Here is a 24,277-nt window from a genome sequence, read left to right on the forward strand (position 1 = left end):
GGAAAGATCCATGCAATTCCTTTAACAAAGGACACTGAGCACATACCACTGTTGTTACTTACCATGCTAGTGGGGGTGTCTCCCACAACTGCTTCTTTTGTTTTGAAAACAGGCTCAGTAAAGCCTTTGGACAGGCTGTCTGTCTTCCCATGCTCCTGATCACTTTTCCAAGTAGTGGTTGTGTTATCTGCCAGTGTTTTTCCTTCATCAATTTCTGATCCAAGTTCTGATAGTTCTGTTGAGGAAAGAGAATAAAGCCCATCTCCTTTGCCTTTACCCTCATGTTCTGTAGTGGTACCAGCAACCTGTGAGCTCATAAGCAAACCATTTATCAGCTCCTCTAACTTGCTTGTACTTTCATCTCCAGGTGAGATTTGAAAAATTTCCATAAATTCAGTGGTAGCAAGCTTGGGAACAGGAGCTCTTACGTCTGTTTCACTCTTCCTTTCATCTGGATCAGCTGTCTTTTGCTTGCAGGATTCCTGCTTCAGAATATCATGAAGAAGATCAGGACTTCTGTAATCAGGCCAAAGCAGTGAAGGAGCATCACTTTCTTTGGGCTCTGTACACAGCGTGTTAACCATTAATGCAGTTCTAACAGCATTGCTTATTTGCTTCAGATTTGACCCACTAGACATTTCACTTGCAAGCTGGGTGCTTCTAACCATTTTAAGTAAATTTTGCATTAAAGTTCTGGTATCAGAGTAACTTAGGGGTTCACCTTCCTGCTTGCAGTAAACATGTCCCATATTCAATTTCCTTTGCAATATATTCTGTAAGTCTTCCATTAGTGTGTCAGACACATCTGCTGATTGTGAAATACCTTCCTTTACTTGAAAATCTTTGCAGGGCCCCATTTCTTTTTGCAATGACTCCATGGACATTTGTTTTTTGAAACCATTTCCAAGGGAGGAAGTCTCACTGACCATGACATTTTCTCCCTTTGTGTTTTTCAGCATCTCATGTTCGTTCTGGGCACCATAATTCAAGTTATCCCCTATGCTACTCAGAATTGCAGAAGAAACATCAGTGGTATGGGTATGTCTCCCAGTAGGTAGCATGTCACTTCCATCCCCTAATTCTTTGGCATCCTCAGTACTTCCTAAAGCATCTGGTTTTATGGGGGAGATTTCACTATCATTGCCGCTTTTGCTTTCTGGAATGTCTTTAAGAACATATTCAGTATTTTGACAGTTAAGTCTCCCTGTTTCTTTAGTTATGCTAATCTCCTTTGGTTTCTCTGTATCAGGTGGGGGAAAAGTGTTAAATTCACTTGAATGCATTTCTTCCACATTTAGCAGAAAATCCTTTTCATTCTGTATACCCTCTTCCCCTCTTTCCATGTCCTCAAAACAGAATTCAGTTTTATCGAGTTCTGAATGGCCACCTTCTTTTATGCATGTTGTATGTTGTTTTAAAGAAGCAGAAATGTTAACATCTCTCTTAAATTCATCTGATCTTGCACCTTGAATGTCAAGAAAAGCTTGATCAACATTTACTTTTCCTTCACTTGCAACAGGAGTTTCTCTATCCGCTTTAATTACTGTTGCATCAAATATTGCCCCGAGGCTTTCCATCTGAATGGGACTATTACTTAACCCCATGACATCACATTCCTCCATAATATTTACTCTATTTTTATTTTCTGTTAGATTTTCAAAACCTCTTTCTATTTGACCATGCTTCCAACTGGTGACTGGATGTACCGGGTCACTAAGTGAACTATTATCACTCACATAAGGAATATCTGTAGGGATTTTATTGTGCATTTGGGATGAACTTTCCTTTAGTTGTTCCAGATAATTTAATACTTTTTCCTCTGCAAATAGTGCCTCTCTCTTTCTTTCCCCATGATTTGAATCTAACATTGGCATGGTATTACTGTCTTTATTCACACTATCAGTAAAGCATTCTGAGAGAAGTAAATTTGTCCAAGTACTTTCATCATCATCAGTAGCTTGCTGTAGGTAGGCTGTCACAGTGATGTCAGATTTCACAGTATCATCAAGAAGCTGAGATCCTGGAACCCTAAACTGTGTTTCATTACTCTCTTCACTCTTAGTGGATATCCATTTAGTGTCAAAGGTATTTTCAGACTGAACGGGCTCAGTAGTATCTTGTGACATGTGTTTACTTTTTACAAAAGTCCCATAGTCATCTTCTGTTTCCTCCTGTCTATCTTCTTCACTTGTACATGAAAGACCAACACATCTTTCTTCAGAAACACTTGACATTGACTCACATTTTACTGAGGATAGTTTTCCATTTTCATGGTTAGACTGGAAATGCAAAGTATGTCCTGTCTTGTGATCTAAAGAATGGCAGCAGTCATCAATATTCTGATTATTTTCATTGCTCCTTTCTACATCTTCTACAGAAATTAACAGCTGGTCACCTTTACTTATACATTGATGATGTGAATAAAAAATATCCATTTCTTTTTCACTGTCAGAATCAGTGTCAGAGTCATCATAGCTATCATAATCCTCCTCATAATCTTCCTCCTGTGTACCTTCATATTCCTCCCCACACAGGTCACCTCCTGCTTTCATTTCAACTTCCTCATTCCTGTCTTGTACATCTCCTTCACACATATTCCATAAATAGCTCATGGCTCCTTCCTTTCTTCCTTCATTCTCAACAGTAACTGGTAACTCTTGCTCCTTCTCTCCAAAACTCCCCATTCTTTCCCTTTCCTCAGGGATTTTTTCCATAGTTTTGGCATTTGCAGAAGCTATAGTTATGGTCTCAGGTTGCCCTTTCACATTTGCACGAACATTCTCTCCAGCATTAGCTGCAAGTTCTTGAAAAGAGCTGGTCTCTTTTCTTAGGGTTATTCGTCCACCTCTCTCCTCCAGAAAACCTAATGGAACTGATCTTCCAGCCAGTTCTGGCTCCGGTTTATCATCATCCCCCAACTGCAAGGTATCAAACCCTTCATCACCTCGAGAAGTGTCAGAGGAATCATCATCATCATCAATTTGTGGAGTATCATAGACGTCACTGTCATCATCATCACCCTGAGGTGTTTCATAGGCATCATCATCATCACCATCATCCAGCTGAGAGCTGTCCTCTTCAGAGGCCACCTCACCAAATTTATGCTGCAAGCAGTTACTCTCAAGCTGTGGGATGCCATCGCCCCCATCTATTGATGAGTCAGAACTACTGTCACACGGCACTAACTTGTGGAATACAAGATCACTTTCTTCTACTGTCAGTCTTTGTGCTGTGCTGTTGCTGTCCCCCAGAGGTGGTCCACCGTGCATGACAGTATCACCACCCAATGAAGGCCTATGGTGCATGTCTATGCTGTCTCCTAGACACAGTTTATTCCGAAAATCAGTACAATCCTCCAGGGATGGCCTTCCATGTATGCAGGGACAGCCCTCTAGGGATGGACCCCCACATTCCTGTAGAGGTTGCTCACCATATCCATTGTCTTCAAACTTTAGTGGGACACCACACTGACTAACCAATTCTTCTGGAAGTCTACATTCAGTGTCTGCACTGATGGATGAACCAAGACCTCTCTGAAAGTTATCTTTCTTGCTGCTGTCCTGTACCATTCTGCTACTGTCAGCTTGAAATATGTGAGGCCCATATTCTGTGCACCTTTCCAGCTCCCTCCATGTTTCATTATCTGACAAATCATTCACACTCAAGGAATTCTGTAACATTTTATCATTCCTGTTTTCATTATCCAGACTGTCTCCCACACAAATCTCTTTGTTTGCTGTTTCTGAAATAAGACATGTATTTGAGTCATTTGGAAGGTATCCTTCAATGTTTCCTAAATTTGTCTGCTGATTGTTATGCTTGAGTTCTGTCCACTCAGAAACTTCCAAAAAACCTCTGAGTTCATTTCTCTTTATGGAATTTTGAGTGCTACTTACTACATTTCTGAGTTCTGCAGGGATAGCTAACAAAATCTCCTGTGTATATTCTGATTGCTCAGTACCAAGAGTATTGCAAACATCTGGCCTACACACATGGAGATCTTCTTGTGAAGATACATAATTCCTTAAATCATCACATTGATTTACTTTCCTGTTATTACAAAAATTCTCAGCACCCGAAAGATCACCCTGAACACTGTCTACTGATTTTAGGTTAATTCCTTTTGAGCTTACATATTTATTACTAAGTTCCATTTCTGACACACCAGCATTGTACCCAGTCCTATCACCTTCCAGCAACATATTGATGACTTCTTGCAGTTGTCCATCATATAACAAAAGTCTCCCTCCAGTGTTGGCATCCATATAACTATTTACCATCAGGTAAGACATGAATAGTTTCTTAGCTTGATCTAGATTATGACATACATGGTCTTCTGTGCCAGAATCTTCATGTTCCTCCTCACAGTCATGACACACAGATGGCAGAAATTCGTAAGTCGATAACCATTTTGCAGCATTTTTACAAGGAGACTTTAATTCTTCTACATTGGGCATTTTATCTGGTAAAGTCACATTGGTCAAAACAGATACAGTATTACTGTCTATTATCCCTGATTCTGCAGCCTTGTCAAGACTGATTATTTCACAAGTTTCTGGAATGTAAAGTGCAGCTATTTTCTTTCTATCAGTCAGTATTTTGAATGCCAGCTCATTTGTAATCATATCTTGGTGCAAAGAAGTTGATACAGGGAATATTTCACCAGTGTGAGGCCAAATTAGTCCCACAAAGCCTCTCTGTGCTTCTAATACCAGCAGAGCACTGGTAGATGATATTAAGTTGCATTGTACAGCTTCATCAACAGTCAGGCGTTGTCCTGAATTTTGACAAAGGATTCCACCAGTCTTAACCTGATGTGTGAGGATCCCACAGGCAGTGTCCTGATCTATCATTCCTTGTCTCATGGCCTCTTCCACAGTCATTCGCTTCCCTGAGTCAGGGTCAATGATTCCTCCAGACATTAACTGAGCACCCAGCAGCCTGAACATCATTTCCCTGTCAATGAGCCCTTCATGGGCTGCCCTCAAAATAGTTACCCTCCTTCCACATTTCAACATAATTCTCCCTTTTTCTTGTGGTTTCACAGGTAGGAGTCTTAACCCTGTTGCTTCATGTATTATGCTTCTATGAACCATCTGTTCAAGGGAAATTTTCTCGGCACAGTTGGGGTCTATGAGATCTTTACATGTGTCTTTTCTTTCCAGGAGTTTTGCATATAAGGTTGGAGAAATGAGGTTTTTCTGGAAAGCATTCTGCAAAGACAGCTTTTCTCCAGTAGATGGCAAAATCAAATACCCACTTGAAAGCTGATTCTCAAGAATTTTAACAGCCAGAGGTTCTGAAATTAGACCTTGTTCTAAAGCTGAAACAACTGGAATATTTGCTAACGATGATTCTGACATAAGCTTCTTTGCATTACTTAATTCTTGCAGGTGCAACAGAATCTGCTCATCAATTAAGGCATGAGCTTCAGCTTCTTCCAAATCATAACACACTCCTAATTCTGGAGAAATTATTCCAGAAAGAATCAGCTGATTCTCAAGCAATCTAATTCCGGTGTCATAGTCAAGAAAACCTCTTAAAATAGACTGAAAGACTGAAATGACTTCTCCAGTTGTTTGGTCAATGACACCAGCAATGACTTTATTCACCTAAAAGGAAATATAAAAGAAAAGCTATCAGTATTTTTGGACTGTATATTTAAAATCTTCTTTGGACTTTGAATGCATGATAAGCATAAAAACATGTACTTACCCGGCCTGGAGGAATGTTGTGAATGTTAGCAGCTCAAATGCGCAAGTGATCTATGTCAGTCATTCAACAGCACACGATGTGATAAAAGATTTAAAACCAACATGCATCTGTGAATTGAAAACCTATGCTTTGCATACATAAACAGGGTTAGTGAAAGACAATAGAAGAAATTATTGCAGAGAGAGCAAATAGAACATATACCTGAAAGGCACATTTTCATGCTATAAATGTCTGTGAAAGGTTAGAATATTTGGAAACAGTATGTGATTCAACACAACCATGCTATTCATGTTTACAGCATACAGCATTTCTGTATATACACTCAACAATATGGAATCAGATACTCTAGCACCAAATATTGCATTTAGTTGGCATGGAAAGCATGAAGTCAGTTTGGCAACATTATCTGAACTCATTACACAGACTCTGCCTCTATATGTATATGAGAACACTCGCTTGCAAGATAATTTTTGAGAACTCCATATTTAAGTCTAATATCCATTAACAAATATATTCATAGTGTCTCAGAGCTAATTGTATTATGTCCTCCTGTTTTCATACCCAGAAAAATTTTAAGAAAAATGGAAAGTAGATCTCTTCCAGGACATTTCTGAGTGATATATGGGAGAGATTAACATGTTATTTTACAATGTCATTTTTGCAGCAGAAACGCAGACTTATCTAGCAGTCAAAGAATGGCTTTTAAGAGAAGAGTTAAGAGATGAATGAATTGCTTATCTTTCTTCATGCAAGGCACACATTATTAAGACTCTTCACAAAAGAAGTCTGATGAACAGAATGCTCATGTGCACAAGTAAGGTCACATACAGTATTTCATAGCAAATACACACCACCTTCAGTCAATTAAATACCAAGTTCCTTCCACACACTGTTAATTGCAGCTTCTGCTTTTGCTGATCATGTGTGGTTTGAAAACCATGCAGTAAATCTCAAGAGAGACTGAAAGCTAAGTTTCAATCTTGTTACCTTTTCTTCCATCTTTTCATCACCCAGATGTACTTCCTGCAGCTGCTTCAAAGCTTCATTGGATAACAAGCTATAGCTCTCCTGGAGGGATCTAACCTGCTTTTCCATTTCATTTCTCTCTTCATCTGTCATTCTGTTATGAAAAAAAAATGGAAGATGGAGATCTCTGGGTAATTTTTGACTTGTTGGGAGTGATCTGTCTACCTTTACTTAAAAATGGGGAGCAGACATAAATACAAGTAGTCTGGAAAAAATACAGCCTAATTACAAAGATGTTCAAGAAAGCTACAATCTGATTGCAGTTATTCAGGAAAAGAAGCATTTAACCTTTGCATGGGCCTTTGTCTACTGATTACCAGTCAAGACAGGTAACATAACCAGCAAGGAGTCATGACATATGTCAGCAATTTAGTATCTTAAACTGCTACAGTGGGGATTACTGGAACACGCATATATCAAACCAGGAGTCCCGGGGTGGTCCACCACATTAAACCATCTCTTTTCAGACACAGATGAAACAATCTTGTGACATGTAGTTCAAGTACTCATTTACAACAAAATTGTTAATTATTTTGACTTCTAATGAAAATTTAAATGTCTAATCTCTTTAAGCTGACCAGGGGTATATAAACCAAATCAAATTCTTGAAATAAACAAAGTTGCATCAAGCTTCACCAAATGGGAAGACAAAAAAAAAACCGAAACTGTACATGAAATGCAATTAGAACTATAAGATGAGGATATGATTTCTGTTTAAGCAAACAGTATGTATTGATTCAATAATTTACATTATTTGAAAAATAAAAAATGGCATACTTGTCACTGTGCTTAGCTAAAAATGACTGAGTAGTCTGCAGAGCTTCAGCTATTTGTTCTTTCTTGGTTGACATTTCATGAAGGGAAATCTGAAAAATAAATAACCTGTGTTCAAGACCTCATTATGTACATAAATAAAAACAAAAAAACCAAACAAAACTGTATTTTTATCTGGGACTAATCTCAATAATATAAGAATTTGATTTTTTTAAAATACTGGCTATCCTTAGAGCAGTATTATTTATCGGAATTGTATAATTTATATATGGATAAGTCATTGTGATATGCCTTTTAATTAAGCTATTTTTAGAAAACTATTGAGCAAAACAAATAGAATATTTCAAAATGTTATTTGATGGAAAATTAACCAATCATTTAAAATTACTTATTATAATTGGCACAGTTTATAGCAGCTTTATAAAAGTTGTGTAAGATGGTCATGTTCAAGAAGTTGCTCACCAAAATGAGAGAGAACAAATTTTTGAAAAAACATATCAGAAGACCACACACCTTCATGAAATTCAGTAACAGAGACATATGCAACATGAGAAACTTGGAAAAAAGGAATTATTAATTAATATTCTTCACACTATCAGTTCTGTGTCATCCCCACTAAAAGAGTTGTTCTGGTAGAGGAACTTGTGGCAATTTAATCTTCTAATTTTCCTGAGAAACTCCCTGCAGTCTCTTCAAAGAAAAGCACCCGTTTTGATTAAATAAAGGCAAATTATCAAAAGGGAGTTCTGCCAGCTGGAGATATTTTCAACACAGGTGCTAGATCTCAGGCAAGGTGCTTGGGCCCTTCATTCACCTGGGTTTGGACACAACCAATTCTGTCCTTGTACGCATTGTATCAAAGGGCCCAAACAGTCTCCCTTTGCAATCACCACCAGCAAGCCACTATCTCACCACTTGTGCTGCTTGCACAGGAACCAAGAGAACCACTGGATGCACTACACAAGGTGATGTGAGCAGGCTGAAGTAGCAGGTGGGGTCATGAGATCCCTTTACTCAGGGAGCCAGTGTCACTGTGGCTGCTGTGTGCACCCTGTCACTACTGGCATCAGCTTCTCTTCCCAGTACCTGACTACACCCCACAGCCACCCTAATCCTCTATGTGAAATGTATTTCAGCTGACATTAGCTATCAAATCACCAGTTTCTACATGTTTCTACACAATTTGTCAAGGCACCATTGCTAGTCAGCGGAGGCACAAACCCAGGCACCTCTGAAAGGTGCAGCTACCTCATCGTGCCACTTCACAAAGGAAACAAAGACCCTCAGCAAACACCCATCTCCCACAGGAAGCCAAGACAGCCAGCTCACAGGTTACTCACTGGAGACTCAGGCTGGACAGGGTAGACAACACCCACAGATGCCATGGTAAGCTGAGATGTCCTAAGGACTTGAGTGCTGGCCCAGCACTGATAAAGGTTTGCAGTGTTGTCATTAACAAGAGCAGAAGAGGAACAGCACTGAATGCTTCTGCAAATTCTGATCCTAACTACTATTAATTTACCAATCAATATGTTCAAATCAATACAAGCTTATTTCCTCCTGTAGATATAGGGACAAATTCAGAGCTAGCACTGGGTCCTCTTCGAAAAAGCTACAAGCTGCAGTGGTCATCAGGACTGCCAACCTTCCCAACAGAAAGTAGGATTTATGCAGATGCTGCTCCAGTGACTGTGGCACCAGAATGCATCACCAAAATAAAAACACAGGAACAGGCTGCCAAGAGGGCCAAAATTATGTTTGTGTGATGACACATCCAGCCCTTTACTGAGGGATGTGGACAAGACACTGCTCTGTCCCTCTGCTGCTCAGTGTGCAGGTAGACCTTCACCTACTGAAACCTTTTTAGGTGTAACTAAGCTATTTAATGGGGCCAGCCTAGCAGAGGAGGTCCTAGAAATGACAGGAAACTTCACAGATGGAAATTTATGGTCAGAGTTACAACTGTACACAGTGACAATGTCCTGTTAAATACAACGGCACCAAGATGAGCCATTCCAACAGCCTGTGGACTAGTGTGATAGTAAAGAGGCCTCAGTCAACGCCTGCTATACTTCCTAGGGCAGCAGTTTTGACTATCCCTTAAGAGAACCCCTCAGATTAACTTTTGAAAAGCAAATAAATAGAAGCTTGGCCTTCAGGCCCCTCCTACCAACTTTCTCCCTCCTGGTACCCAAAAGGCTGTCCTGACACGATGCACTCTCCCTCTACAAAGGCTGAGAAAGGGCGTGCAGGGTCCGGTTTCTCTAAACTGATATTTTGCAGTGTCAGAATATGTCACATGCTAGGTCTGTAAAAAGCAGTGGGAGCTTATTCTTGAGTAATATGCTTGTGTCCCTAAACATTGATGTTTGTTTACCCTACTCTCTACTCACAATCAAATGTGAAATTATGTACTGAGGAAAATGTGGATGGTGATTTGTAGGAGGGAAAAAAAAGTGTTTATGGATTATTTTGGAATTTAATCCATGCAAAAACCTAAAAAGAGGAAGTGGTGCTTTATCAAAGACATCTGTGTACCTGCTGCTTAGGTAAATCTGTCTTTTCAGCCTTTTCTCCTTCTTCTTTGCCGAGTGTCTTGCTGAGGTTTGACACCCATTTCAGTAAATCTCCAGCTTTCTCAACATGTTCCTTCTTTTCCTCTTCCACTGATTTCTGATGAGTGCCATGAATTGTAAAAAAACATGTAAATGTAAATTGCTGAAATATGTAACATTAATGTCCACAGAAACACAATTCTACCACAATGGCATTATTATCACCACAAACATAAAATGGTTTCTTTTTATTTACCACCACATTCATTACTATGACACTTTGATGTAGGAACAAAAATGCCACATAATTATAGACATTAACAAAGTAATACATCAAGTGATTTGTAATTATGATAAAGGTGCTTATTCATACACACATACAATCATTATAAAATGATTGATAGCAAGAAAAAGCATAGCTTCCCAGCCATTACTCAGCAGATAAAATCTAAAAAAAATTTGCATATAAACTATCTTTGAATTGCTGCCTTTGCATTACCCTCGGGTAAGGATATGTACAACCAGCATAGCATAACAGTATTTTGCAAATTATGCACATGGATTACCAAATTACAATTAGGAAGAATACATTGCTTTTATGCCTACAGAAACAAGAAAAGTAAAAGTAAAATACTGAGACATTTAATCTTTTTCTGCACAGGAAAACATACTCCTTTTCATATATATACACAATCTGTTAGGTGGACATTTATCAATACAGAGAAAACATGCTTAAGCCCTTCCATGTATCACAAGTAGAAATGAAAACATTTTATTTCAATGGATCTTTTTTTAAATTTGATGTGTTATTGTAATTCATTTGCCTATTAGAGCAGAAAACAATTCTAAAAAAAAAAAGAACCTGAAATGAGAGAAAAACTCAGGACAGGGCACACAACTGTTTGGTGCAAACAGCCCATTAAAATTAATGAAATACCAGTGTGAGAAAAAGTACTGATGCATGTGTGCTTACTGCACTGCAGATTTAATCTTGTATATTTTATTGCCACTCTTGTAAAACAAATGGTATCTGCAAACTGATTTGTAATTTTAAGTAACAGGTCACATGAAATACTACACTGTGTTCAGTCCAAAAAATGGGCAATCCCCTTCAATCTTTAATGTAAGAATATGATTTTTGTCTCACCTAAATCTACCCACTTTGCACTACTAGTAACTTCACCAACCTCAGTATAATTTCTCATTTACACTACCTACATGTAAGGTAATGATAGACAAGGCCTGCCGGTAAAGACTGAACACATAGACTGCATTTTGAAATTATGAATCTGCCTATCTATAAATTTCAGTTTTGCAATAAGTAATATCTAATTCCAGTTTCAGTGGTTTCTGCCTATTAGTTGTTCATAATAATTAGTTTTGCAGCAAGTAATTAATGCTAGAAAACACCATTTATGATTTTCCATAAAGGCCATCACAGATCTTTTCCTTAACTTTAACAGGTTTTAAAGCAAAGCCCAAAATGAGTACTTATAACTTTCGCCCACTATGAATTATAGAAAAGACTGGAAATTCCTGTTTTCATAGGCTGAGCTGCTTCTAACAACCGCAGCCCAGTGTGACAATCAAAAACAGCTCTATCTAAAGCTTCTTTGTAGGTTATCTTCTTCTTAGTTTTGGGGCATGTTAAAACTTTATTGTGCAATTTTTCATCCTTCATCTTTGTAGCTGTGATAGCATCAATAATACCATTCTTAATTGCATCTTCCATTGTTAACCTGGAATGAGATTTTGGATCTATCAAGCCACCAGTCAAGTACTGATATTCCAGACAGCGCATGCCCATTTCTTTGTCTATGGTACTTAAATGCACGGCTTCAACAGCTGACATAATAGTGTTCCTTACAGGATGAATGATCCCAGTAAAGAGCAGCTCACACTGCTGGATTTGCTTGGCACAACCATCATCAATTAACTCCCTTTGCAACGCTTCTGAAACACTGTATTTTTTTCCTGTAAATGGATCAATTATACCTCCTGTACTAACCTGAGCTTCAAGACATCGGAGCACAGTAACTCTATCTACCAAATTTTTGCGTGAAGCTTTCAAGACTGGAATTCTTTCATTGGTTTCAGAAAGCCAGAACCCTGCAATAGGACTGTTTAAGTCCTTATTTGGCTGTGAGCTGCTAACTAATATATCACCAAACTCATTAACGGTGATTAAGCCCTCCTTATATTTGTTGACTAATGCTCTGTCAATTCTACCCTGATTTAATGTCTCCTCAATATTAAACTGTACACCTGTTTTAAGATCTGTAAGCAAAAGAAAAGAATTGCCATCAGAGTCAAAACACGTAGACTCCTTCCAATCAAATTCCTGTTTTGAAAGCTCAAGATATGTAGCTTTATCAATATAATTTTTTTTATAAGCTTCATATGAAGCCATTTCAGTTCCTGTGTCAACATTTACTACAGAAGTTTTATGTTTTTTCTCTGCTGACGGGCTGCTTATTTTCCTTTCACCAACTGGAAGCAGAAAGCACTTACTGCTTATGCTGAACAAACACATTTTCAGCAAATCACAGTAGTACATAGCTTTCCTGTTATTTGGATTTTGGAAACATTTTGCATTACTTGAAGGTTCATGCAAAAATTTTAAAATGGTGTTATTAAGCAAGCCAAGCTGCACGGCAACTTCTGGAGGTACACGAACACTTCTCACAGGATCAATAACCCCCCCGCTTGCAATTTGAGCCTCAAGGATATTTTTACCTTTTTGTCTTTCTAAAAGATGAGCTTCCACAGCCTGAAACACAGACAGCACCTTCCCAGAACAGCAATAACCCAAAACAGCTTTTTCTGCCTCAAGCAGTCTACTCTTAAATTCACTGTCTGCAAGACCTCTAACAACTGAATCATCAACAGAGAATTTCTGACCTGTTGTGGGATCAATAATAAAACCAGTAGCTGCTTGGGCCTCTAAAAATGCTAACGCCAGTGCTTTTCCTATGATCTTTCTCTTTGCTGCTAAAGCAAAAGAGACTATCTCTTTGCTGGATTCAAGGTACAGCCCAGCTATAGCTGTAGGTTTAGTTAAAAATTTTTCAAGACTTTTCTGAACCTCATCAATAGTTTTCTGCCCTGAAATGAGCTGCTCAACAGTGAGCTTGTCTAAAAGTTTAACTTCAGTCAACTGTCTGGCAGTTACATCACGTCGGAGACCTTGAAATTTAATAGTATCATATTCCTCTGTAAAATATTCCAGCTGAGTAGCATCATCAACAGTTCTCAAAACCTCTTCTCCTAAGAAAGAGCTCATCTTTGCAAAGTCTTCTCTCCTAAACCCTTCGGAAGTTTTGGATCCCTGAAACATTCTCTCTTCATTACCAAAAGTCTTGTCATTCTCTTGGTTTAATGTTGTGACTTCAACATGCATGTCATAGTGCTTGTTCTCCACTATCTGTAAATAGGAAGTTTTTGACACAGTGAGAAATACAACTGCAGACTGTGCTGTACATAGTTCACTCCTAAATCCACCACCAGAGAAACCAAAGGGAGAACTCGAACGCAAGTCAGAAAGGAGAACTGCTACTAAAATTGGTAAGCAGAGATATATAGAGAGCTTGAGTTTTGAAGTGCATTTGCCATTTCAAATATTTATTCAATAACAGGAATATGACTAGACTAAGCATCAGTAACTGTTGTTTGCTTCTATAAGAGCAGACTGCTGTTAATCAAGGCTTACTTTGACCAATAATGATACAACAGTGAATGTGAATTCCTATTTTCAATACAAATTTTTAAAATAACTTTTCTTAGACATTAACAAACCTAGTAAGGTCTAACATGAAGCTTTTTGTGTAAGACAGAAGGGGTTCCCTTCACCAAGGTAGAAACATTAGAAATATTAAACAGAATAGTAATAAAGCATAACTAAAACCAACCAACCAAACCGACTAGTAAAAAGCAGCATTAGGAAGGCAAACCCTCAGAAAATGTAGTGTGTACCTCCAAGGGATGAAGTTTTACCACTTCTAATTCATGTTTTGTGTCTTCTCCATGTCTAATGGTTTGCCTGGAACTGTGTAGGTTTCTGTTTCTCAATGTGTCCCTTTCAGATGTTCCACAGATTTGGTTTGCTTTATCAAAAGTTATCTGGAACTGCGTACTCATCTGTGAAACAAACTCTGTAAAAGACTGCAAACTTGAATCTTCTGATGATTGGTTTATGCTTGACATCTGAAACTGCACCTCTCTTGGTATTGTATCATCAGCACTCAGGTACAATGTATTTCCTTCTATTTGATCAGATTTAAAACCTGATCTCCCCTGTTTCTGCCTTAACAAAGGTGAGCTTGGTTTTGTATGTGGAGGAGGCTGTTCAAATTCTTTAGCTGCAGTCTCACTCAGGTAATTGAAATCATTCCCTCTTCTCTCACAGCTCAATTTAAATCCAGAATCTTGGAGCTTATTATTTTGCTGAACTTCATTCTGCAATGAAAGAAACCTGTGTTCACTCTCCCTGACCTGCAGATCCATCTTCTGTTTCAAGCTCTCAACCACGCGCTTCTGCACTTCCAATTCTTCCTCAAGTTTCCTGCACTTCTGATGATAGTCCATTTCAGCCTGCTTCCCTTGCTGTAATTGTTCGTGACATTTTTTAAGCCTTTCTTGCAGATCTTCAATTTGCCTCTTGTACAACATGATGTTTTCCTCAGCCATATGCTTTTCTTGTTGAAGAGCAACACATTCTAGCTTTATACCAGAAATGTCCTTTTCTGTGATGCTATGGGATTCCAGTAGTTTTTCCACTTTTTTCCTAAATTCCTCTGCAGAATGTTTAAACTTAATGGATTCTTCCTGAAACAGAATCATCTTTTTGCGTGCCATCTGTTCATCCAGAGTTTTCTGATGGAGTTCATCCTGCAATTTTTTTAATTTGCTACTTAATTCTTGTATATGAGCTTGTTGTAGCACTATCTTCTGCTCACTCATTCTCTTTTCCATAGTTAGAGCACTCATCTGAGCATTTAAATTTTTAACCTCCCGGTCAATGTTAAGGGTGGAAGCATTTTGTTTATCACATTTTTGTTTATAGTCACTAGCTAAGTCTTTTGTTTTTGCAAGATCAACTTCTAGGCTTTTGATTTTACATATGAATTCTTGCTCAATTTTTGTTTGTTTGTGCAATTGTTCATTTGTTGTACGCAATTGTTCTTTGAAACCATCTGCTAGGGCTTTTAACGCATCATTTTTCCTCTGAATATTTTGTTTTTCCAAAGCCATTTTCTCTGATTCGGATTGAATTTGCTTCATCAGTAGTTTTGTTTCAGTATTCCATTTATTAAGGTCTTCTATCTGTTGTTTCAATGTTTCTGACACCTGATTGCTTTTGGTTAATTCATTCTTCAGCATCTGAATTTCATGCTGGTTTTCTTTCTCTACTTTCGTTTTTTCAAGCAACTGTTCTTTTATTTTCTTATACTGGTCTTGAAGATTATTTGCTTCTCCTTTGCATGACTGTGTTCTGTGTTCAGCTGCCAGCTTCTCTTTTTGAAGAGAACTGATTTGTGAATTTAAATGTTTGATAGTGATTTCAGTTTTTGTCTGTGATCTGGTTAATTCCTCTACTTCTCTTTTGAGCTGTGTCTTTTCTTGCTGAACAGATTTCAGCTCCTCCTGATAGTTCATCTTAATTTTCTTAAGATGAATATTTTCTTGCATCACCTCTTCAGCTTTACCTGTGGTTCTCTGTAGCTGCCTTTCCAGTTCTTTCAACTGTTGCAAATATCTCTGTTCTTCTTGGTCTTTTTCCTCCAACTTAGTTTTTAGGCATTTAAGTTCATTGTTAACTTTATCTAATTTTTCTTTTAATAAACGAGACTTTTCTTCTGTTGATGATTTTTGAAGCTCAATTTCATTCAGTTCATATTTCAGGTCTTTAATAGTTTTATCAGCTTTTTTGTTAGCAAGAGTCAGATCATCTATCTTTTGTTTAAGTTCTTCTACCTTTTTGGCTTCTAGTTTCTTCTGGAAACTCATGATTTCAGAATCAATCCTACACTGGCTGCCTTGCCCAGCTGTAAAAGTTGGCGGGGAAGTTTCTCTAGTTACAGTGTATGTGCCTTCAATAATCTTTCTTCTGGATTCAGTTCTCTCTCTTTCTTGCAGCTTTATTTCTGATAGGTTCCCTTTAAAGTCAAGATCTTGTTCCATTTGCTTGATGAGCTTCATAAGTTTCTCCTCTCCATCTGTTTTTTTTTGCAGTTCCTGCATCAAGGTTTTTTTTTGTTTCTCTAAATCATGAAGATTAGTATCTTTTCTTCTTAGAAGTTCTTCAAGGTTTCTTCTGGTAAAAGTGCTTTCTTCTATTTGATTTCGAAAAGCACGGAGGTTTTCTTCCAGTATACTTCTTTGAGTCTCTGCCTGAAAAATGAACTGCCTTACACACTCCAACTCCTGCTCTGCATCTGCTTTCTCTTTCTCAATGCTTTCTAGGTCTATACGACATTGCTTAGCCTCTTGTTCAGCCTTGGTCTTCTGAAGACAGATCTCCTCCATGTCCTTTTGCTGCTTCTTCCGCTCTTTTTCTGCAGCTTCTCTCACTTTAGGGAGTTCCTGTTCCACTTGGATTTTTTGTTTCTTCATATTCTCCAATGTCTCCTCAAGTGTTTTTACCTTTCCCATGAGTTTTTTATTCTCAGCAACTGTACTATTTTGCTGTGCCATTAGATCTGAATATGCCTGACGTGTGGATGCTTCCTTATTCTTTAAAATCTGTAAAAGAGAAGGGTAAGTTAGAATGCACTTTTTGTAATACAGCATATGGAACATATTAGGCTCTTAGAAAAGCAGAAGGGAAAATACTTACTCATGTATATATGGTATGTCCAGAAAGCAGGATGAGCAGTTCCCACCACCATCACCTTCTCTTGAAGGCTTCAGGAAGTTACCACTAGCCAAATATGAAACCCTTGACAAAGACATCCACAAAGTGAAGAAGTCCTGAAGCCTCTCACTTCAGTCAGATGCCTCTTAGCAGAAAGCAACACCAAACAGGTCGCATAGGCTTTCTCTCCAAACAAATAGGTAGAGCCAAACACAGTGTGCAAGAGTTCCCAAGGAGAAAGTGGCCTACCATTTCTCAATCAGCTCAGCAGGTGCTGAAAGAAGGATTTAAGCTTGCAACCACAAATGACATAGAAAAGTTTGGAAATCCCCTCCAAGAAAAGAAACAGTATCTAGAGTTACAGCCAAGATGCAGCAGCTCCAGAAAGAGAAGTATCCAAACCCCAGTACAGCTGTGCTCCACAGTTTGCTCCCCAGTCCCACTGCCTCCACTGGCTTAGCTGGGGGACTAGTAAGAGTACAGCTGTTCTGCAGTGCAGACACAGAAGTGTAAACATGGTAATTAGGAAAATCCTAATGAAAATCAGTTGGCTAGTAGTCTCCATATACTGGCAGATCCAGAGCAAGTCTTTTAAGGAAGATGTGTCATCACCAGTAACATTATGGTTGAAACTATACATACCTTGTCTTCATTAGCCCTGTTGTGGTGCTAAGTTACCAAATGTGAGCTAACATGAAGTAAGAACACACCTATATTCATTCCTATGATCATACAAACAGGGCACAAAGGGTAATGACAGCAATGTTTTCAAACAAGCAAACTGTTGGGTTACTTAAAATTTACCAGATTTACTTGATTTTTCATATAATATCTGAGACATTTCCTAAAAGGCTAATGCAAAGGCAGCTTCTTCAGTTCCTCTCTGTATTCCCCGTATTATAATTTTGAACAGCCCCCAACAGAAACAAAACACTTAAATCAATTTATCAGATCTCTTATACTCACATAAACACAAACTCTAATGTATTGTGCTTGAAAAAAAAGACCTAAAAATATAGATACAGTCACAAACTGTATCTTAGATTTCATTTTTCTAATCAACATGCTGAGCATCAGTTGGGTGGAGAAAAGGGTGGCAAATATTAACACAAAGTAAGTATAAAAATTAATTTCTAAGAACTTAAAAAACTTAAGCATCTCAAAATGCACAGTAATTGATGCATAATTAGCATATTCATTCTTTAAATTATGGTCAATCAATCTTAAATCACTTGACCTTGATGTAATTTGCAATTCAAATCTTGATTTGCATTGATTTAGAATCATTCTTAGATTAACTCTTTCATCTGCATTGCATAAAAACTCTGGTACCTTAATAATAGTTGTGTTCCTTTTCTCTTCATTATCATTGTCTCTTTTTTTTTTATTTTCTTTTTCTTCAAATGAGGCTTTTTTGCCTAATTTTTCACTAAATGTTTTCTGGAGTCCTGTGGTTTTTCGAGGGACCTTTGTGCTATTATCCTCATCTCTACTGTCTACTTCTGAAACTAGCAATAAATCTTTACATTTCTGACCCTGTTCTAGCCTGTCTTCTCCACTCTGCTTCTTCCCACTTCTATTTATGTTGTGCAAACCATAAATGTTACCCTGTGGTATTTTCTTCATGCTTATTTTCTCATTGTGACTCAAAAGCTTTTTTGCTAGTTCATGTTCTGATAATGGAAAATAATGCTCTCCTCCAGAAAAAACTCCTGAGACACCTAAATTTGCATTTAAATCACCATCATTTCCTAACAATTCTGTACCTAAATGTTGATCATTCTGCACAGGTGAAACATGAAAATCTAATGGATAAGATTCAGAGACTTTTGCTGCACAGTGACCCTCTGAAATATTTCCTGAAGAAACAGTCAACATTTCTTGCACTGTACTCTTGACTTCATTTGAATTTAAATGTGATTTTTCTAGGATTTCATTTTCTGCTAAGAGGTAACCTTTATCCAGAGATGCTTTCTGCAGTTTGTCAGTATCCCTTTCAACATGACAATAAACACCTGGATTGCTCATAGATTGCAAATTTAACTTCATTTGTTCACTTCCATTGTGCACTGTCAGCTTTCTGAAAGAGGATGCAACTTTTTCTAAAGGTGCTGCATCCCCTGCACCTGAAAGAGAATCACCTTTTTCACCACACACTTGAAACCCTCTGTCTTCAGATTGTAAAGTATTACAGCTTTTGCTTTCTGTAGAGCAATGCTCTTTACACTGACATTCAAAATTAGTTCCCTGTGAAAAATGTTGCTGTTCATAAGGGCTGATACCCAAGGCCTGCTTTCCAGTTCTTGGACTGACTTCAGCTTTCTTTGTTATTAGCTCAAAATCAGTTTCTAATTGCATCTTGCATTGTTGCTTTGTTGAAACATCACTCCCTGCCTTTCTTGAATATTTTTTTTCTGTGGTTTTGTGAATCATTTCCACTTCAGGCAACTTCTCTGACATTCCTTCTGTTTTCTGTCTCTCTCTATTAACAATCTGCTCATTTAACATTTCACCAGGATCATTGTTCACACTCACACAGATCTCAGTTGAAACAAAATAATCTTTTTTGCCATTTTTTTCTTCTTTGCTTTGATTACCAAAACCCATTAAACTCTCCTGCTCTGTATGTAGCTTACTGTCTCTGTTGCCACTAATGCTACTTTCTTGACCATTGAAATTTAGACGTTGCTTTAATGTTCTATCAGTTTTGATTTTATCACATCTCTCTACATTTAACTTTCTTCTGTTCATTTCCAATTTATTTTCTGTGTATTCAGGTTTACTGGAAGAGTTCTGTTTTTGCAAATATTCCGCATCCATCATGCTTTCATTAGGTTTCTTTTCCTCTCTCAATTCAAGAGCTTCTTTACTTCCCGAATGTTGAAAGACTTCAGCTGACTTCACAGGTTGCTGGAGTTGATTGTCTTCTGGTAAACTCTGAGCATGATAGCACATGGATTAAACTGAGATATGAAGGAAAGTATCTTATTTTTACCTTATTCTCTGATTTCTCAAATACAGAGAGGTAGGAAGAAAGGCTGGCATAAAAGAAAATTTTGGAACAATCACAGATTTCAGAGGTCTGTGAAGAATTTTTCTTCCCAGAAGAAAACAAACCTCATTCCTCTTTTGAAAAAGATTATTCTTTTTCTGATTTGCTACCCTTATTAAAAAGAAAAAAAAACCATTATATTATTTTGAGACTGGAAACCTGCTTAAGTTACCTTCAAAGAAGCTACCAAAGATTTAGAAGGCTGACAGGGGGTAGAGGAGGAAAGGAAGATGGGGGCTACTTGATTTCAAAAAAAGCAATCCTGGAGACTTAGAGCAGACTGAAACTCAAAACATTTTGAAAGATTCCACTTGTTCTCGAAGAACGTGAAGTCTATTGACATTCACAAATTTCTTGATCCTTGTTCTTTGATTTTTTATCCTTGGTGCCATTAGCATGATTAGTCATACTAAATCCTCAGTTATAATGGCTACCTATCAACAAACATTATGTGTTTCCATCAGTTTGCTCCACCACTTGATGATGCCCAAAGATACATGCTGTTGTTAGCGTTGCTTCAGAGGTATTCAATAGCAAGAAAAGCCAATAAAGACAAAATCAGCACCAGAATTATATAACATTCATTTATGAACTTTTATGAACTTTTTTTTCCTGTAACAATAACATTAAAATTTATACCCATATGGTGGTGTTCTCCAATTTTATCCAATTTATGCAGTTTATACTAAAACAATGTCGTCCTTAAAGAATGACTATATAATCTCTTTCTGAGAGACAGTTTTCAAAAGAAAGTGAAAAATTTAGAAGGTTGGTTTTTCTCAATTATTTGGAAGGTTTCTCTGCAGCAAGCATGTATTTTGAATAATTTTTCTGCCTGATTTCATAACCTACTTTTGCTAGTAAGATCCAACTCTAAGCATAAATAAAATGCTGTTTGACCCCAAGGAATCAATACAATAGAAAGGCAGAAGGAAAAAAATGAAGGGGTCAAACTAACTTCAGAAATTAATTAAGAGGGCATCTCATCTCCCTGTTGAAAGAACTTCCTTGTATGTTGTTAAGTGGACCAGAATGCATACTATGGAATATTAAAAGGCCTACATCTTAGTAGTTTACCTTCAACTTAGTGTCTGCTTTTACCCAAAAGACCAAGCCCTAGGGTATTAAAACTGAAAGTTTAGTATTTAAATTTAAACTACATCTCCATCAGAATTTAATGAACCATATGATCTTTCTAGGTGAAAGAACTGGTAAAATGTATGGATGGTACAGGATTTTGCTTATCTGAATCATAACAGTGTTAACACTTTTTCTGTATAATGTGCACTACATAAGGAATTTTAGTTTTCCATATCTGCTGGTAACTTTGTGAATTATTCCAATAGGTGTATTGCTGTTTGCTTGCCTAGATGTTCTTTTTGCTTGGTTGACTGATGGAGAATGACCTACCTCTTCCTCTTCCAGTCTTTTCAAAGAATCACCTGCAAACTTAATGTATTGGGTCATCAGGGTCACTAAAGCAGTGTACCGAGTCCGTAGATCCATGAACTGTAGAGAAACAAAAAAGGGGGGTAGGTGTCATAGAGGTAAACACTCCCATTAAGCGTGAAAGAAGTGATAGATACTGCTCTAGAACCTATCCTGATTTTGGTTTCAAAATTATGATTGTGGAATCCAAGTTCTAATTTTGATTCCAAAGTTCACTGCTGTCAACAAGGTGCACTTGAACAAATATATCCTAAGGATCTGTGAGGAGATCCATAAGGAGAAGAAACAGAAGACAATGTTTTGACTTCACAGTCGCTTGATTCTTCCTCTGTAAGAAAAGGTTTTAAGAGGGGCAAGCCATGCTTGTCACTATTCCTCGCTCTAACAGGTGTCAGGGAGACAGATTTATCTTTCTCACCCAAACGAGGCTGATTTGCCTTAGAATCTATCCAAGTGACCTGATATGGAAGGTTTTACTATGGTCAAGATGAACTTCTTGTTTACTGTTATCAAGATCCAGTCCAGAGGTAGTTCTAAACAATTTTACTGAGGCACAACTCTCAAACAGTTTTTTATAATTTGGGTGACTTGTTTTAATCAGCTGCATTATACTGTCTTGTTACCAAAATGCAGCATAACAAATGAGAATATTTGTTACATCATGTATCTAGAGAAAAAAACCAATCTTTTTAAGATTACCATATTTAATCATTAATAAATCCAAAACTGAATTCTTGTGTTTACTTTGTTTTAAGCAAAGACTCACATTTTCCTGTTTCATAAGAAACCGATTTACCTCTTGAATAATGAAGTCTGATGAGCTTTGCATTCTTCGGCGTTTTACTGGAGATTTTTGTTGGGAGTCAACCATAGCTCTGTAGGTCATGGTCTGCAACTCATAGTCCTGTAGAAGAGAAAATACACAAAATTGTTGGCATTAAACATGATACTGACACTAAAAAATAGGATTATAAGTGTAATGTAACTGTTACCTTCACAGCAGCTGAGTATTGTTCTGAATACTTCTGGCATTCATCTATTTTGCTTTGCTTCATTTCAATCTCAGAAACCAGCATCTGTAAAATATGAATGTACATTTTCACCTTAAAAAGTTATTTTTATTACTATTATAATTAACATTTCTACTTTATCTAACAGTGTCTAATATAAATAGATGTTACAATAACATCTACTTTATCTAACATCTAATATGCTCCTATCCACGTGTGTACAAGTAATTATGCTCAAGCCTATGTCCTCAGCTTTATCAGGTTCACAGTACAGAAGTAGTGAAAAAACCTGCCAGGTTTAATAGTTGGTGAATGAACTTAAAACAAAATCAGGAATATATCCTTTCATGCATATAATTTATTATCCTGTCTATTTAAACTGTATTTCTTTCTTGCAGGAGACAGATGTTGTGTTTAGCTCTGCTTCCATGAAAGTATTTCTACATCCATAAATTAAAAAAAAGCAGCACTGAATATAAAATTATGTGATAAGGACTGTCCAGAAGTTTTAAGGCTTTGATGTTCTTGCATACCTTGAGGACCAAACAATCTAGTCTATAAAATGACAATAGTCAGTGAGTGATGTATTCATGGCTGCATTATAAACACAAAATCATAAAATCTGGTGATTACTTGGAGTTTTACAGTAAGGGCTGATGGATATAAGCCCCTCATATAATTAAACAAGACTGAGATCACTGGTGTTGTAACTCGTTGGTCAGTGCTTACAGCAGTGCTTTCCCACAATGACATCCCTTTCATACCTTATGTTGGTTCAATTGTTTAGCCAATGCTTTGCTATTTTCAGGATGTATTTCTTGAATCTTTCTCTGAGTATCTTCCACTTGTTGAATCCAAGTGTCCAAAGAATTATAAGTATCTTTATAATACTTGAGAGATTTATTAATACCTTCTAAGTCACGCAACCTGATTTTATTTTAGAAGACAAATCAAAGCGGAAAAGATGATTATTAAAGACAAAAACTACAACACTACGGCAAATACAGCTTTAAAGGCTTCAAATGCCTTAGCTCTGCTACAGTTCACAGTATAAACATACTAAAATAACACTAAATTAAACAGCAAATTCACTTCTCAAACACCAGGGCTCCCAGTTTGATGAAGTCTTTCCATTTGTCACAAAGGACATCCAGGAGAGATCCTACTACACAAGAAACTCTATATATCCCTCGTTAGTGTGTTCAACTGCTTGAAACTCCACAAGCACAGGATACTCCAAGAAAGAGGGAGGGCTCTGCTACAGCAGTCAGCTTTGTTACAAGTGAGAGTATTTCAAATGTGACCTATGAATCAAGGAGGAGTGTGTCGTGCTGGAGTCAAGTAGTGGTTCACTATACTCTCCATGCTTCCCACAAAACAGCAGGAGTTACACTAAAACTAAAGACTGTAAATATGCTAATGTGCAAAAGTAATTGAACATGTACATCTAATTTTAAATCATGTTTTTGACCTGAAAAGAGAGTTTTGTGTATTTCTTTAAAGTCATTTCCACACTGAGGGAAATACTGACAGATTTTCTTTCATGATCCTTACACTGCCACTTGTTATTGTGGTGTGATTTTGGTGACTGCTCTGTGCAGAGTCAGGAGTTAAGACTTGATGATGCTTGTGGGTTCCTTCCAACTCAGGATATTCTACGAGTCTACTTAAAATATCATATAAATATGACCACTCAACACTGCAGAATAAACATACTAATTAAACAACCTTTTACAGTTTGATTTGGAATGAATACTTTGAACTGCTCTAGTGTTGTTCTTAAGATGCCAAAAGGAGACTAAAAAAGAGCAAGGAAAGGAAATTTTATTGCTCAGGTTTCATA

General features: G+C 37.4%; 1 protein-coding gene across 24 annotated transcripts in view; it reads right to left on the bottom strand.

The window, feature by feature from the left end:
• DST (dystonin) overlaps window positions 1-24,277 on the bottom strand; it is a 293,815-nt gene that overhangs the window by 108,880 nt on the left and 160,658 nt on the right. For 10 of the 24 annotated variants that reach the window (XM_042016296.1, XM_042016282.1, XM_042016295.1 and 7 more), the window contains 8 exons: window positions 23,199-23,361; window positions 22,417-22,500; window positions 22,221-22,328; window positions 21,386-21,484; window positions 10,054-10,188; window positions 7,519-7,607; window positions 6,703-6,835; window positions 63-5,612 (listed from right to left, as the gene is read on the bottom strand). In XM_042016296.1, the coding sequence (XP_041872230.1) occupies window positions 63-5,612; window positions 6,703-6,835; window positions 7,519-7,607; window positions 10,054-10,188; window positions 21,386-21,484; window positions 22,221-22,328; window positions 22,417-22,500; window positions 23,199-23,361 (6,361 nt within the window). Of the gene's footprint in view, window positions 1-62; window positions 5,613-6,702; window positions 6,836-7,518; window positions 7,608-10,053; window positions 10,189-10,303; window positions 13,495-14,042; window positions 16,812-18,255; window positions 19,861-21,385; window positions 21,485-22,220; window positions 22,329-22,416; window positions 22,501-23,198; window positions 23,362-24,277 lie in introns of those variants that run through there. The other 14 variants (XM_042016289.1, XM_042016288.1, XM_042016286.1 and 11 more) reach the window with 3 other exon arrangements.

This window comes from Corvus kubaryi, unplaced genomic scaffold (assembly GCF_017639235.1).
Source record: "Corvus kubaryi isolate FWS band 111438036 unplaced genomic scaffold, C.kubaryi_AGA036_p1.0 split3-73, whole genome shotgun sequence".
NCBI classification, from domain to species: domain Eukaryota; kingdom Metazoa; phylum Chordata; class Aves; order Passeriformes; family Corvidae; genus Corvus; species Corvus kubaryi.